General features: G+C 42.2%; 1 protein-coding gene across 2 annotated transcripts in view; it reads right to left on the bottom strand.

Annotated features, from left to right (window-relative positions):
- Positions 1-14,598, bottom strand: part of FRK (fyn related Src family tyrosine kinase) — a 47,277-nt gene extending 32,679 nt beyond the window's left edge. Inside the window, exons 1-2 of one of the 2 annotated variants that reach the window (XM_054173997.1) lie at positions 14,526-14,598; positions 14,180-14,453 (exon numbers count right to left, since the gene is read on the bottom strand). In XM_054173997.1, the coding sequence (XP_054029972.1) occupies positions 14,180-14,453; positions 14,526-14,598 (347 nt within the window). Of the gene's footprint in view, positions 1-14,179 lie in introns of both variants that reach the window. The other variant, XM_009897388.2, reaches the window with a different exon arrangement.
- Positions 14,599-16,343: the final 1,745 nt, after the last annotated feature.

Raw genomic sequence — 16,343 nt, 5'->3', positions numbered from 1 at the left:
TTTTTGTTAAGAAACAGACATTATGTCACCTGTGCTCACTCCTGTCTCTTCATTCAGCCCAGCCTGAATTAAAATGGAGTCATGAGTTCAACAGAATGATTTTACCTGACTCCATCACAGCCTTTGCTCAGATGCCCTCTCCTTCAGGGTGCAACATGCTGCTGATCTGTGTCTCACTGTCAAATCCCCATTTACCTGGCCCTGCTTTTTGCCTCCCTGTGCTTTGCTACATAAAATTGGCTAAACCAAAAACAGTTACCTCTGCTTAAGGAAATTTTTCTTATAGCAGGAAAATACAACAGGAACTTTTAAGATAGAAAGCAGAAGCCACGTACAGAAACCATGACCATTACAGTGGGAAGGAAGGAGGAGGAAAGGGAAGAAAAAATGCTGAGAAGGACTACATAGTAAGGTCATTCAAAGAGCATGGAGGCATGACAGCAGAAATCAGGCACATTAAATTTGTAATAAATAATTGAAGATGTTAAAATGGGCAGCAGGACCCTGTTCTGGATCAGCATGAGGGCATCTCACTTTGCATGTCTCGTAAGTGTTTGCAGCTGGGATTTAATCTCTTGTGCTAGGGTAAATCTCACGAGACCACCAACTCTCAGCAGCTGGGAGATGACAAAGGGAGATGACAAAGAGCATAGGTGGCCCCCCAGAAGATTGACTGAAGTGTGTTAACTGTGTCTCTTGTACTAGGCTATGAGAAAGGAAAAAAACAGGGTTTGATTTGAGAAGAGCAGACAATTACTGCAATAAGAGCAAGAGTCTTGCTTGAAGACAATGAAATATATTGAAACCACATATATCCCAGTTCCTTCTGGAAGGCAGAAAGCTTGTGCAATACTTAAATAAAGACAAGCTTCAATAGTATATAAATTCCACATTTAAATGCCATCTACAGACATAGAAAGGTGCAACTGCAAAGTCAAGAACTCAGGTTAGGAGATGGTCATAATAACATTGCTTTTATGGCACCAGCTCAGCCATTTTCAGGAAAATCCAGTATGATACCATCTTTAATTACATGGCCATATCCAGTGCTTCCAACTGCATTAATATGAATGCTGCTGACTGAATAGTTATCCTCTATTTTTTGTCATTGTGTAGATAGAGTTTATTTACTGCACATTGTTTAGCCTCTGCTCTCAACACAAGTTATAAAATTACATGAATGGCTAATTTCCTGGCAGCCTCTATTATACTGTTCATGACTATAACATCCAAGTGTTTTATGAACATCCATTAATTTCTTTTTGTGCCACTTCTGCTTGTAAAACACTTTTTACAGCGTAGAAACATCACAAAAAGAAGCTAAGACAATGAGATGTTACTATAAGCATTTTACACTCATTTTGGGTGTCCACTTTGGAATGCCTAGGGAATGCTTACCTACCTTCCAGGGAATTTAACATTGTGCAGTATCTAGCAGCTTATTTGGAGAGCAATAGCTGTGCAACTTCTGTGTCATGGAAGACAAGGAGTGATGCATGGAAAGCTAAAGAGACAGAGATCCCCCAGGGTCTTATTCAATGACATACATCATATGACCATCCTGTGACCACTGCCCTTACTCAGCACAGGCAAACCTGAACAGGCCTGTGTGTGCCACTATTCCCTGCTGTCATAAAGGATAAAGAGGGATGCTGAGCCAGCTTTTGATCCATGCCAGGTTTGCAGTCTACCGTGGGGAAACAGTAGTGCAGAAGCAGGGGCCGAAGTTTACCAAGGGCACCACCAGCATGTCCTCTCTGCATTGAGAGGAAGGCTGCAAGCACTTGCTGGGTTTTCCCAAAACCTCAAAAATATGGAATGCAGCTGTCAAATTCTAATGAATATGTTCTGTTACCACATATGAAGTGTAATTTTATTTTCAAAGGCTTGGTTAGCTTGAAGCAAAATTTTAATGTAGCTATCCCCCCCTACCAAAGATCAAGCCCTTCCTCCAATGCACATGCACAAAGGATTTCTTGTATTGTTCTGCGCCATGGTTTTTTTTGCTTTCAGGGAGGCAAAGAGCAGCCTGTGCCTGGTATCGACCTGAAGGATTTGCATCCAATCAGGAAAAGCCTGGAAAAATTATAAACAAACTCTTCTGGTAGAAAATATTAGGCTGCCTTAACTGTAAGACTAATGAAGTAATATCATTTCTCCAAGAGCTGACATTTCAAGAAATTAGGAAATATCACCGCAAAGATGAAAGCCTCCCAGATATAACATAGTTAAGAAACAGATGTGCTCTGCAAATGATGAACTGTGAGCATGAAGGAGAGCGTGGGAGACAAGCACTGACTGCCTCAATTTTCCCTTTATAGTCTACAGCGAACGCAGTGACAGCATGGGAAAAAAACCCCAACAACAAACCAGAAAAATCTGCAGTCAGGCTAAACCATGAAGATGAAAACTTGCAAAAGATGCTTTTTCATGAGCATTTTCAATAGCACAAGCTTTCCCAATAGGGCACAAAAATCCACATACTGAAAGCTCCAGTATTACTCTAGGGCTTGCAGGTTTTCACTGTCCACAGGCTGGAAAACATAAGATTGGGTTTCAGATCCTTTGGAAGCAGAGTCCTTCCTCTTTATTTCCTTCTACAGGCTTGACTGGGATTCTTTTTAGTGCTTTCTCTCATTGTCATTTATTATTAGATGCCAAAGGACACATGGGACAAGGACAAAACATTAAGAGGAAGGAATTTAAAGCTAATGGTAAAAGAATGCATAGGATACTGCATAAGGGAGGGAGAAAACAGGACAGGACAGGAAAAATTCAAAACAGAGAAGATGGCAGAATTTTATCAAGAGGATGCAAGGAGAGAAGAGAGAAAGTCAGAGCCAAGAAGCAATGAGGAAGAGTAAATAAAGACAAGACATAACTGAGGACCAACTTTATTGCCCAGGGGCTATAACCTGCTGCTGCCTGAACTACTGCACCTGCTCAGGAAATGCCAGTTCCAGCGAATCCTGCTCCTGCAGGACACATGTCTTTGGCAGCAATTCCAGTCCTGCTTGGGGAAACTATTTCACAGAATATCTCAGGAACCAATTTCACAGACTAACTCTCACTGCCAAGATTGCTCTTCACAGATCTTTCTCCTTTCCCTTTCTTAGTTCATCATGCCACTCATGACGATATGAAACTGGGGGAGTGGCTGACACACTGGAAGGCTGTGCTGCCATGCCATGAGATCTGGACAGGCTGGAGACCTGAGCAAAGGTAAAGCTCATGAAGTTCAATAAGGATGAGTGCAGAGTCCTTATATACATCAGCCACCAGTACAGACTAAGGGTCATCCTGCTGGAAAGCAGCTCCATGGAGAAAGACCATGGAGTCCTAGTGGACAGCAAGTTCTCCATAGGTCAGCAATGTGCCCTTGTGGTCAAGAGAGCCAATGGTAATCTGGGATGCAATAAGAAAAGTGTGCTAGCAGGTCTAGGGAGCTTCTCCTCCCCCTCTACTGCCCAGTTTTGGGCTCCCCAGTTCAAGAGAGACAGGGATCTACTGGAGAGAGTCCAATGGAGAGCTACAGGGGTGACTGTGGGACTTGAACACCTCTCCTGTGAAGAAAGACTGAGAGACATGGGGCTGTTGAGTGTGGAGAAGAGAAGACTGAGAAGGGATCTTATCAATGTCTATAAATATCTGAGGGGTGGGTGTCAAGCTGAAAGTGCCAGGCTCTTTTCGGTGGAGCCCAGTGACAGGACAAGGCACAATGGGTACAAACTGGAACACAGGAGGTTCCACCTCAATACAAGGAGACACTTCTTTCTGGTGAGGGTGACAGAGCCCTTGAGCAGGCTTCCCAGAGAGTTTGTGGAGTCTCCTTCATTGGAGACTTTCAAAACCCACCTGGATGTGTTCCTCTGTGTCCTGCCCTGCTTTGGCACAGGGCTTGGACTCAACGATCTCCCTTCCAACCCCCGACATTCTGTGATTCTATTATTGCATTTATCCTTGCCAAGAGAATACCTTAATATTCATTTTCATCACATATTTATTGACCAGAAGTCAATAAATGTACCAGTTTTAACCTTACTCACCATGGTACTATCAGCAACAAGTTAGTTAGACAAAGCCTATTTAGGTAAGAAGTGTTCTGGGTTTGTGTAAGTAACTCAGCTAAAACCTGAGCACGCCGCAGAAAGCTCCTGATTTGGACAATATTGAAATCAAAAGAAAAGATCATTTCAGAAGTTCTTGTATCTCACAGCTCAGTTCTGATTACTTATTTACCATAATCAGAAACTAGATTCCTCCAAGTGAAACTAGAAATTCAGGTTTTCAGGGACGGCCACGTAGGGCAGCCCGCTCAGCCTTTCGCAACCACACTGAATTTGCTCCATACGTAAAGGTCTGAGTCACACGAATTGCTCAGCTCCTCGTTGTTGAGTAACTTAACACCACCTGAAATGAAGCCCATCCACCTGCATTTTGTATGGGCTGGCGCTTCGGAGTCTTGACACAATTACAGTGAAGTCTGACTTTCTTTCCACGAGGGAAAACAGAACATGTGAATTGCTGTGAAACACTGAAACCTCATTTTTACATTATGGAAGCATCAGTTTATGCTATGCCTGCATGTAGAATTTTGCCTGTATGTTCCAAAGTGACAGTCTGTCTGGACCAACACACTGTAAATTCCACTGTTTTTCCCATATTTTGAGACCAACAGTATGATTTTCCTTCAGACTTTGTGAAATACAGAGATTTGGAAGATAGGATAGGATAGGATAGGATAGGATAGGATAGGATAGGATAGGATAGGATAGGATAGGATAGGATAGAATAGAATAGACCAGGTTGGAAGAGACCTTCGAGATCATCGCATCCAACCTATCATCCAATGCTATCTAATCAACTAAACCATGGCACCAAGCACCCCATCAAGTCTTCTCCCAAACACCTCCAGTGATGGTTACTCCACCACCTTCCCGGGCAGCACATTCCAATGGCCAATCTCTCTTGCTATGAAGGACTTCTTTCTAACATCCATCCTAGACCTCCCCTGGCAGGGCTTGAGACTGTGTCCTCTTGTTCTGGTGCTGGCTGTCTCGGAGAAGAGACCAACCCCCACCTGGCCTCAACCTCCCTTCAGGTAGTTTTAGACAGAAATAAGGTCTCCCCTGAGTCTCCTCTTCTCCAGGCTAAGCAACCCCAGCTCCCTCAGCCTCTCCTCACAGGGCTGTGCTCCAAACCCCTCCCCAGCTTTGTTGCTCTTCTCTGCACACGTTCCAGCAAGTCAACATCTTTCGTAAACCGAGGGGCCCAGAACTGGACACAGGACTCAAGCAGATCTGATTTTGCTCTTGGCTTTCGGATAACATTTTGCTAATGCTCTCATCAGCAGGTTAGAGCTGACTGTTTTGTATTTTTTCCATAAATGCTAAATTAGACGTGAGAGAGTTTTGTTGGTGAAGCAGCAGAATATAAAAGGTGATAATGGAAGAGATGTAGAAGAATTAGAAGAAAAGGGAAAGTAAACTAAGCTTTACTTCTCTATGGATTTTCTTAACAAAACAGCTTAGCTTGTGAAGGTACTCAATTTGAAACATTTTCCAACTCAAAGTTTCTTAAATTTCCATCAAAAGATAAGTATTCTTTCTTTTACTTTCATTCAGAGAGGATCAAGTTATCTGGAAACATGGTACAACCAAGCAATACCCTTCATTTTGTTTCAGGCTTAAATACTTTGTATTGAAACAGAACTAAAATGAAGGACTCTTGAGAAACAGTACTGCTGCTTTATCCTTTCTGTCTTCTGACATTCATGATCAAGTAAGTATTCAAGGTCAGGCTCCCCAAGGCTCTGAGCAACCTGATCTAGGGGAGGATGTGCCTGCTCACTGCAGGGGTATTGGCTTAGAAGAACTTTTGAGGTCCATTCCAGCTCAAACCATTCTATGATTCGATGGACAAGTGATACATTCATCCATGAGAAGATGGATCTTCAGTTAAAATGAAGTCTGTGTCTCTAACATCCTGTAGTCACTCTTTTGCTGGAATACATAAGATATGCAGGGGCTTACATACAGTAACTGGGAGAATGTACCACTGCTAGAACAGAGGTAATCCTTCTGAGACTGAACACACATGAGCTACCAGCAAAACCTTTAATGCTGTTTGTTTTTATCAAGCTGGGAAACTGCAAGTTATTGCCAGAACAAAAAGCTCAGGGACCAGATTCACCACACTGATAGTGCTTAGTGCCTTTAAAAAAACCCAACATGGTTTTATTTTTACTGCTTACTGAAAACTACCACTGAGCAGGAGCTTACTACACACAATCCCAACTGCAATGTAAGCATACCAAACATGAAGCACCCAACTACATTGCAGAATGACCTTGTGTGTACCTGAGACCCAGAAGAGCCCCAAGCTGCACTAACAAATCACCAGGGGAACCCAGCTGAAGAAACTGCAGGAGATATTAGCTCCTGAGAAAAGGGCAGATGTGTCAAGAAGGACTCAGCCTTTTGGTTTGGCCTCAGAAATACCTTTGTTTTGTGCTCCTCCATTGTTTTTGTTAGAAATAATAAGATAAAGAAAGGGCTTGTCAGGGCTTTAGGGACTTTTACAGTAAGTGACTGTGTGGGATTGTTTGGATAAGGTAATGTTCAACAGTGAGTAGGTGTGGTAAAACCCACCACAGAAGGAGGCATTTCCTCTTACAGTCAAAACCAAATTTACTGCCTGGTAAATGCAAACATGAGGATTACTTGGACATTGGTCTGAAAAATCCATGGCATGCTGTGTATAAACCTTTTTAGTAAGTACTTCAGTAGGCCATAACTGTTCTGTTGTGCAATTCTCTTGTCAGGGATTACGCATAACACTACATTAATTTTTCAGTAGTTGATAATAGCAGTTGACTCTGCTGCAAACATGGAAATTAATTTGCTCTGAGTCTGCTTCAGGATGGCAAACCATTGCATCTTTGGCTACTCTAGCACTCTGCAGTGGCTGGGAAGTGATTATTTCTCCTGCAGGGATAGTATTACAAGGCCAAGGGCATGAGCGCTGCAAATGAGCACAGTTCTCCCAGTACTGGTTTCACTGCACAGTAAGAACAAAAGATAATAAACCAGCAACGAAATCACAATCTGATAGAGCTCATTTGCAGACATTTCCATAGATAAATTTCATCCTGTGAGTCCCCACTTCACTTCTGTGTAGTTAATTTCAACATTTGTATTCATTCTCCACAACGTTGGTCATTTGCATGCTGTATTATTTAAACCACTCTGAAGTTCTTCTATGTGTGAAAATAAATGTTAGATAAAAGTGATATCATATTACTTTTTATGGAGTGTTTTAGCTACCTTAAGCCCTTGATGTTTCTCTAATTTAAGATACTAAACTCAAAGTTTATTCCCAGTAGCGGGTTTGTACCTGAATAAGTATCTCACTGTACTTGAAACTTGCTCTAAAACTTGCCTTTGGAGTCAGTGAATGGCTACCATTGGCTTTAATGGGCATTGCTCTGGGAGATGTGGGTGTGAAATATAGCTATATAATCACCTCCTTTTTAGAAGAAACAAAATCAAATATGTTCCTCAGGCCCTATTTCTGCTGCATAGTCTTCCAAATAGCACTGTAAAATCTTGCATCGATGCTAGCAGTAGCTCTATGCATTTGTTAACACAGACATGAACAAAGGCTCTGATATACTGCCATAATACATTCTAAAAGTAGCAATAACTCTGCTATTCATAGCAACTGAGGAACAAAGTTGAAACCTTGAGGTAGCCTTAATGCTAACATGGTAGAGAGAACACGAATAACAGCAATTGATTTATCATTAGGAAAAACTCCAAAAGGACAAGAAAATGTTCAGTCATACATTCACTTAAACCATTACAGCTTTCAGAAGCACTCAGCTGACTTTCCTGAGAAAATCATTCCTGAGAAATTTTCTTTTCTCATGGAGAAATTCACCTCAGTACAGAAGTGATACAGAAACCCTCAGAAAGAACACACCCCCCCCCCTTGCCTGCACAGGACACCGGTGGCAGAGCAGATCTCTCCATCCTTTTTGCGCAGAGCTCTCTCTTGGACATTCACTTGGGCACGTATGTCCTCAGCCTATTGCCAGCTGTCTGAGAAGACTCATGTCCTCTCTCAGGTTGGCTTCCAGTGAGGAACATCCAGGTCACTCTGTCCTCAGAGAAACTCTGAAAAAAACTCTACAGCCTCGCACCCCCAGGTGACCCTCAGGCCAAAGCACAGAACAGTTCTTTCACATAGGGACAGATTTCTTAAGTCATCCCCCAGTTTTCAGGGTAACCTTTACAAGGTGACAAATAGGAAGGATGACACACTAAAGACACCTGTGACATGGTTTAGTCATGAGGTCTGTGGTGACAGGTTGGACTTGGTGATCTTTGAGGTCTCTTCCAACCTTGGTGATTCTGTGATTCTGTGACTTCCAGATGTAAAGCTGGAGCACCTTGACTCTATATCAGTGTGTATATTATCAGTCCAAGATACATACAGACTGTTTCTTTCATGAGAGATCACAACACCATGTCCAAAAACCAAAAAGGTCTACCAGCATCAAAATAAGTTCCTGGGTGATTTTTCAAGCATTTTAGTTCTGTAATAAGAGCAAGACCTCATTTTCTCTTTTCTTCCAGGTATTCAGAAAACTAACAATTATCTCACCAAGGTAATCAACTGTCATGCTGGAACAGCCAAAGGAAATGAAAAAAAATCAGTTAATAATATGGATAAAAAATAGACAGATTCATCCCTGTCAATGGCTGAGGATATACACAGGTAAATTTTGTGTTGTCTGAACTAGAGGACTGGAAGGCCACATCATTATCATCATGTTTGCATGAGGCACCCGCTACAGCTTCATGTCAGTGGATAATATCTGTAAGGTAATAACAGGAAACATTCTGGGCTTAGTTCTGCGTTATTGGTAGGAAGCAAAATGAACTGATGGGCAAACCTGTGAGAGTAAAGTCCTTGAGTTCTGCATCCCAGGCTGACTTGGGTGCATTCAGGCAGATGAGGCAGATAGGTCTGGTCTGCAAAGGGCTGTTCCCTGCTTTTCAGAGTGACCTCGTGCAGCATTTCCAATTCCTTTCTGTCTGTATTCACCCCATACCTGGGGCTGAACTCTAGCAGTTGCTTTATCACCCCATGACACCTCCCCAGCAGACAAAGAGAATCTGGAATCTAAGGTTTTACTTCGAAAAGAGCCTCTAGACATTGTGGCTCTAAATACCACTTTGAAAAACGACCCACATGAACCAAAGAAACCCCATAAGCCTGGCTTTGCAGTCTGAAAGAGGTCAGCTTAGGGAATGCTTTCTTATTCATGTATAGTAACTCATATTCAGCCAGTCTATGAAATAGTTAAAGCCAAGTTAGGTCACAGAAGGTGAAGGAATTATGGAGATTGACAAAAATAACCTACAAGACACTTCTGCTTTCAAAAGGGTAGTTTAAAAAGCTCATTGTGGAATTGACTGGTGAGGTTTCATTGATTAGTTCTGGGGCTTGGTTTCCACCAGCTGGGAAATACCTACATAGGAAATTTCTCTGAAATAAGGACTGTTTCTGAAACTGGCAAAAGTTTAAAGTAATTGCTGTGATCTTCTCTGACCTAATCTACTAGGAATACTCAGCACAGCAGTCTTGTGTCAGTAGTGTTGGCATGAAGATATGGAATGAAGTTGACTCTCAGTAAACAGCCAACAGGTCCATCAGGATGGCAGGTCACAGCCCATTCTACCTTTCCTTTGGAAAAAAAGAATTCATGTCATTCCAACAGTGAGAGATGGGTTTATTTTTGCTTCATTAAAACTGACTGCACAGCTGGGCTATATTTGTTGCCCATAACAGTTTGTACTTTGTCATTTTCTTGTTTAGCTAAAACAACTGGCAGTAATAAAATAAGGGCAGGTGAATGAGTTTCTATGGCTCCTGTTTATGGTGCAGAATAACAGGCACAGAAAGAGCACAGAGGTCAAACCCCTTGCCAAGGAAATTTATATCTCCCAATTCAGATTTTGATACTAGTTGAATTGCTCTTTCTGAAGATCCCCTTGCTGGACATGCAAGTTAAATTATGTGACACTATCTCCAGTTGTGTTTTTTTGCTTTCCTTTTTCTAAATATGATGTGTCTGAACCCAGAGAGAAGAGCATTCCATGGGAGGTGGAAGAAACAACCTCACTCAAACTTCCTTAGGAATGAAAAATGTCTGGCTTGTGGTTTTGACTTCTACCTATGTTGCAGAGAGCAGAAATGTACCAAATGTTCTTACAGTTGCTAATTTATCTTCTTTTGATCAGGTATTAAATAAAACAATGCTTTTCTGGTAGCATATCTATTTCCTCATGAAGTGGAAGTTCACTGTGTGACTATGGTTTGCTAGACAATTTTTTCCACAGCCATAAGAAGATGGTTTACTGCTAAACATAAAAAATGAAGGGCCTTGTTTCCTCAGTCTGTCCAGAACAGCCTTCACAGTAGCAAATGTGCATTTCTTGGATGCACTTAATGTTATGCTGCACATATTTGGATGGTAATGCTGCAGCAGGCAGAATCCAGGCCATGGATTTACTTTCTTTCCCTTTCCTCTATTCACACAGATTGTTACTGATTTCACCCAAGTCATTTTCATTCAAGCCAAAGGCAGGAAGCAAAAGAACCTTTTTAAGACATTATGTGTAAATAGTAAGTGCTTGACTTTTGGCATAAGTTAGCTATATTAAATAATATAAATATCATATGAATATATTAGCAAAATATAATATACAACAAGCCTTCATTTTTAGCATAGAGTTTCTACCCATAAACCATGCTCTCAGGAAAGCAACATGGTAAAGAAATCTCATTCATTCACAGTTCTGCTTGAACATTCTGATAGCCAAGGATATATAGAAATTCCCTTTGTTATAAATATCATCTAATTTTGGTTTTCCTCAGGCTGGAGTTATTGCACATCCTTTCTGCCCTTTCATTCACTTATTGATCCAGCTTATTATCACTACTACCTCTGTCATATTGGACAGTCAAAGAGATTTCTCCAAGAAAAACTGTAATCTAAATGAGGACAAGGAAGAAAAGTTTCTTGCATTCATTCTTACTTCAGTCTCTTGCTTGACAAGCAAAAGTTCAAAAAAGCCTTTCTCCCTGAAAAAAACTCACAGACATTTCAGCACAGAGAGAAAATGATGTGCTGCATTGCTTGCCAAGAACAAGCAATTACCTACTATTATCTTCTGCCAGCACAGACAACACAGACCTAGGTGGACTTTCTGATCTCTGTCAAAATATTGATTAAACAGGCCCAGATATATTTTCTTAATAATCTTCAAGGCTACAGGCAAACCTGAAATGATTAGCAATAGAAATTTGACTGCTCTGCATGCAGCTTTCAAGCATATATAGACTAAATTCACACAGTGGCCTTGTCGCCTCTAAGTCTTGCCATGACTTACAGAAAATTCCACACTCCTCTATCCCTTTATTTAAGTGAATTTATGGAGTATCCATACATGCTTATAAATGTGATTTTGTTTAATGTTTGGGGGGAATTTTTCCAAAGTTTTAATGCTGGAGGGAATTTTCAGCCCACCACAAATGTAAACATGCTGGAATCAGCTGCTAAAGAATATGGTGAGTTTGGTTCTCCTCCCAAGCTTATTAAGAGTTGTACCACAGAATCACCAAGGTTGGAAGAGACCTCAAAGATCATCAAGCCCAACCTGTCACCACAGACCTCATGACTAAACCATGGCACCAAGTGCCATGTCCAATCCCCCCTTGAAGACCTCCAGGGATGGTGACTCCACCACCTCCCTGGGCAGCACATTCCAATGGCTAATGACCTTTTTGATAGGTAAGCATAAGACTGCAAGTCTTCCACTCTTCTTCATTTCTGTGCTGGGACCAAAAAGAGCTGGTATAAAGGGTGCAAGGATGCAACAAAATCTTATTCTGTTTCCACAAATGTCTACATCATGGCCATGAGCAGCTGGCCAACAGCAATGGGGAAGAACTAATCAAAATGGAAAGATATAAGAAGTTAAATTTGGGAATATGCTTCAAGCACTGAATTTTAATTAAAGAGACATTAGAATGACTTTTGTCATCTCATTCTTTTACTTTAGGGAAAACAAAGGGTAGTTCTTTAAACCTTCCTTACTGTTGTTATTGTTTCACTTGCATAACAGAGGTGTGAAATGGGAGGCTGAGTGAAAGAGAATTCTTAGAGGAAATTGTTGTAAGGAATATTTCAACTGGATACAAGGCCAAAAAAATCCTTACCAAGCTCAGCTGGAAAGGCTCGTCTTAGCAAATGGGTCTAAACTTTACTTTGGCCATGTTTGAGTTAGGATGACTGTTTCAAATGCCCTTTAGAGGTCCTTTCTGACCTGAGTTAATCTGTGGTTCTGTGTGTGTGGCCTGACAGCAGATAGTCTTGTGTGCATATGAAGATCACTAAAGCCAAGTGACTTAGAAGGAAGTCTGAGAAAAGGCAACATGTTTAGCTGGATTAGCTTTGGTACAAAACTAAAAAAGCATTTTGGAGGAAGGACTTCATCTGAGAGCTGTAAAAGCTCTCCATTTCCTCCTGTGCCACACTCTAACAATCTCTAAGAAGTCGTTTGCCAAAACATAGCCTTTATTAACAAAGGGGGAAAGGTACATAAAACATAACTTAAAAATCTATAAAAAGAGAAAAGCAGAGGTTATGCAACAATGCACTTTGGCAAACTTAACTTTGTATGTGATGCTGCAGTTAGAGAAAGAGAGAAGGACTTTAGAAGCTGAAGACTTTGTTGTATAACTCAGCAAAATTACTTTCAAAGCAATAACAGCAAGCAGAAATCTTAGATGAGTTGTAATAAAACTAGTTCTTGAAAGAGAGCAAAGGCCAAGCTGAGCTGAATTAGAACCTACCACCATTTCTCTAGTGGTTCAGAAAATGCCTTCCCTGCAGATTAATTTCTGCAATTGGAAGAATTCTTCTGAACATGACCATTGAAAGGGTTGTCTGTCTGAATACCGAAATAGAAACAGCTGGTCAGACTCAGAAATTAAGGTCTTTGTGTTAGAGAAGGACCTCACAGTTGCCCTAGGGTGCCTCTAGCACAAATCCTACAGCTGATGAAAGACTGGCATAATCATATCTGAGCCTATTTTCCTAGCTCTTGGCACTGTGGTAGGCAGATCAGACTGGAGGTGATGTTCCAGGTTCAAATGAGATATAACCGAAAAGCTGCCACATTAACCTTCTAAAGTCAACACAAATTCTGATCCTAATAACAAATACCACTTCTGCTGTCTTGTTCCACGCTATTAATTTTGCCAAACATACCTCTGGAACTGCAGTCAGACCTATTGCAGCAAGCACTGCCTCTGACTGCAGCACACATAAGTAACTGCATCTCCAGGCTGACTCAGACTTTACTCATCCTCACTTGGGAGCCACGTAACTGATTTTGTGTGATTCCTGGTCAGGTTCAGAATATTAAATATGCTTGGACACATCTTAAAGGGGCAGAAAAACATGGGATACATAATGAAACTCTGAAATTTTAACACATTTAATTTGTACTCTTGCTATATCTGCTTTTTTTACCCTTTGCAGTACCTACTCTAGTTAAGTTTGTCCTGAGAGTAGAGATTTACCTTCTAAGAAGAAACAAATCATGTAAAGAAAACCATATCAACTAATCTGTTAGGAACCCCCTCATTCATCATTTGTAAGAAGATGTAAAGGTAGCTTCCTGAAACTCTGATTAATTGATAACTTAGCAGCTGTTTAGGCTGAAGGTTGTTTGGGTCAGGGGTCATCTCTTCATTCTCTGGGAAACATTTGACACACACTCATACAAATAAAAAAAAAGGGACCATCCCAGCAGCAACCTACTTGGTACTGCCAGACACTGCTTAACCAGGGGATTAGGGTGTATCAGAGAGGGGAATTATTTAAGCCAAAACAAACCCCTCCACACTCTTTTGTAACTGATTGTCTCGTGGCCAGAGTGTCTTCTCCTTCCATATGCCAACTAGTGCTGTCATGGTAGGACCACTGGAGGCTTGGTGTGGCAAGGCACACTCATGAAGAGAAAAGGCCATAACCTGCTGTCCCAGACCTATTTAGCAGAACAGAAAAGAGGCTGGGCTGTGTGTTAGGTGAGTTACTCACGGCTCAGCTTCGATGCTGTGGTCAGCGGCGATGTAGTTGGCAGGGATGTAGCCCTCGAGCTTGCGGCCAGGACAGACTGACCCTGGTGGCAGGAGGAGCCTAGCGTACCACCAGCCCTCGTGGGATGCTGTCAGCACCTCGAGCTTATCCCCAGCTCGGAAGCTCAAGTCCTCTTCAGTGCGAGCCTCGTAGTCAAAGAGTGCCACAAATCTGCAAGTATTCACCAGGTGCTGGCCAGGCAGTGGAGGTAGAGGTTTCTCTTTTATCTTGTTGTCTCTGTCTTGGAAGTCATGACATACCACAGCAAGATTGGGGAAAACTTGCCCGACTTTCTCGTCGTGTTCACCATCTCCCCCTGAGAACAGGCACGGGATGTAGGGCTCCAAACAGGCACAATACTTCCGTAAAAAGTTTCCCATCCTGCTTCCTTGTGCTTTCCTCCGCTTCTGCTTCTCCTTAGCTTTGCCCAGTTGTGATACCCTTAGACCAATTTTCACATCTTCAACATTTTAGCTTTTTGCAGGATTTCTTCCCACCCTCCTCCTTTGTCACAAAACGAAACAATTCTTGGCACAGCTGGAAACTTCTCTCCAAGCCCCACTGAGAGCTCATTACAGGCGGCTCCCGGTCCGGGAGAGAAACCTGAGCATTCAAGTGCTGGAGTGCATGAGGAAGGAATTTCTCACTTCCTCTTCAGAACAGGAAAGCAACACAACAACTGTGCTGGGCTGAGGTCCAGGAGCAACGGGGGATCGTGGAGCCTCTTCTCCCACGGCAAAACAACAAAGTAAGAACACCTAAGCAAGGGAAGCTTCTCAGCTCTTCCTGCTTGGGATAGTGGTTTCCTTATCTCAGATGGGGTCCTGTCATATGATCAGCAGCCTGTGAAGTCCGTCTCAGTAATGATTAACCAAGCTGACCTGCCCATTTCCTTCACAGTCTCCAACGTGGACAGGTCGAACATTCCTTTCTGTTTCCTGGTTTGTGCTGGTTTCAGTTCGCAGAGGGAAGCCTTTGCTCGCCTGAGGCAGGCAGAGAGCCTCACCTGGGGCACACCTGCTGCTTCTGCTCTCGTTCACACTTGGGTGCTTTCCCCTGCCCAGTGCCCGCCCCTCAAACCAGTCCCCTAGCCTGTTTTTCTATTGAGCTGACTTTAGCACTTCCTACAAGGAAAAATAAATATATGGAGCTTACATTAATACAGCAATAGGATTTAATTGACTCCTTATTCTGCATCTTAAGGAAACAAAGTCGCTAGCCCCCCACACACACACACACACATTGCTCTAAGTGGTTGGCTAATTATTAAACACACAGAAAAATAAAGTTTGTGCTCCAGTCAGTGAAACTGCACTGCTCAGTATATTCCCATTCCTAAAGCACCTATAATCTGTCATACACTCTGAGCATGGGGGTCCAGACACTGCTGTGGCAAAGCAGCCTCGAGAGCCAACTGCCACATACCAGCTGTGCAGCCCAAGCTTTGTACCAGATGGAAATCACAACAGCCTAGTGGGGGGACAGTGCTTGGAGCAGGAGCAGGAAGCACAGGAGATGGCCTGACTGCATCATGTGGTGGCATTTCACTGAGAGGTAAACTCTTACAGATGGGAGGTCAATCAAAACCCACACACGGATTTATAGCTTCCTGGTGGTAAAGAAAACTGGCTCACATCCTTTTGTCAGGAATAAGTGCTGTTTGCCTAAACCATTTTACACACATCCCTCAGCTCTATTTAGAGTTGCTGACTTCTGTTCCTTTCCTAGAAAGAAAACACAAGAGAGTAAGTTAGAAAGAAAAACCACTTGTTTTCATGTCTCTGTCAGTTCTGGCACAGGCAGAAGCCTGCTTGTGAACTGTGGGATAACTGAAAGAAGTCTCCACTGAAGAGGGATGGAGAATTCACTCCTCTTTTGCAAGAAAAAAAATGAACCCTCCTTCACCTCATAAATATGCTGTTCCATTTTTCAGAGACAGGGAGTGAACATCAGTGAACATCAGGCTTTGGTACTGATGATACATGATGTTTGAAATAATTCCCCTATGCCACTCAGAGAAGAGTTGCAGTCAGAACAGTATTCTGCTGAGGAAAAAGAATATTCCAAGGCTATATCCATCAGCAGTTCTGATAAGAAATGAAACTCAGTTCAATTTGGAAACTGG

Source organism: Dryobates pubescens, chromosome 28, assembly GCF_014839835.1.
Source record: "Dryobates pubescens isolate bDryPub1 chromosome 28, bDryPub1.pri, whole genome shotgun sequence".
Classification (NCBI taxonomy): domain Eukaryota; kingdom Metazoa; phylum Chordata; class Aves; order Piciformes; family Picidae; genus Dryobates; species Dryobates pubescens.
Note: the sequence above shows the minus strand (reverse complement) of the source record. Positions and strands in the feature narration are given on the sequence as shown.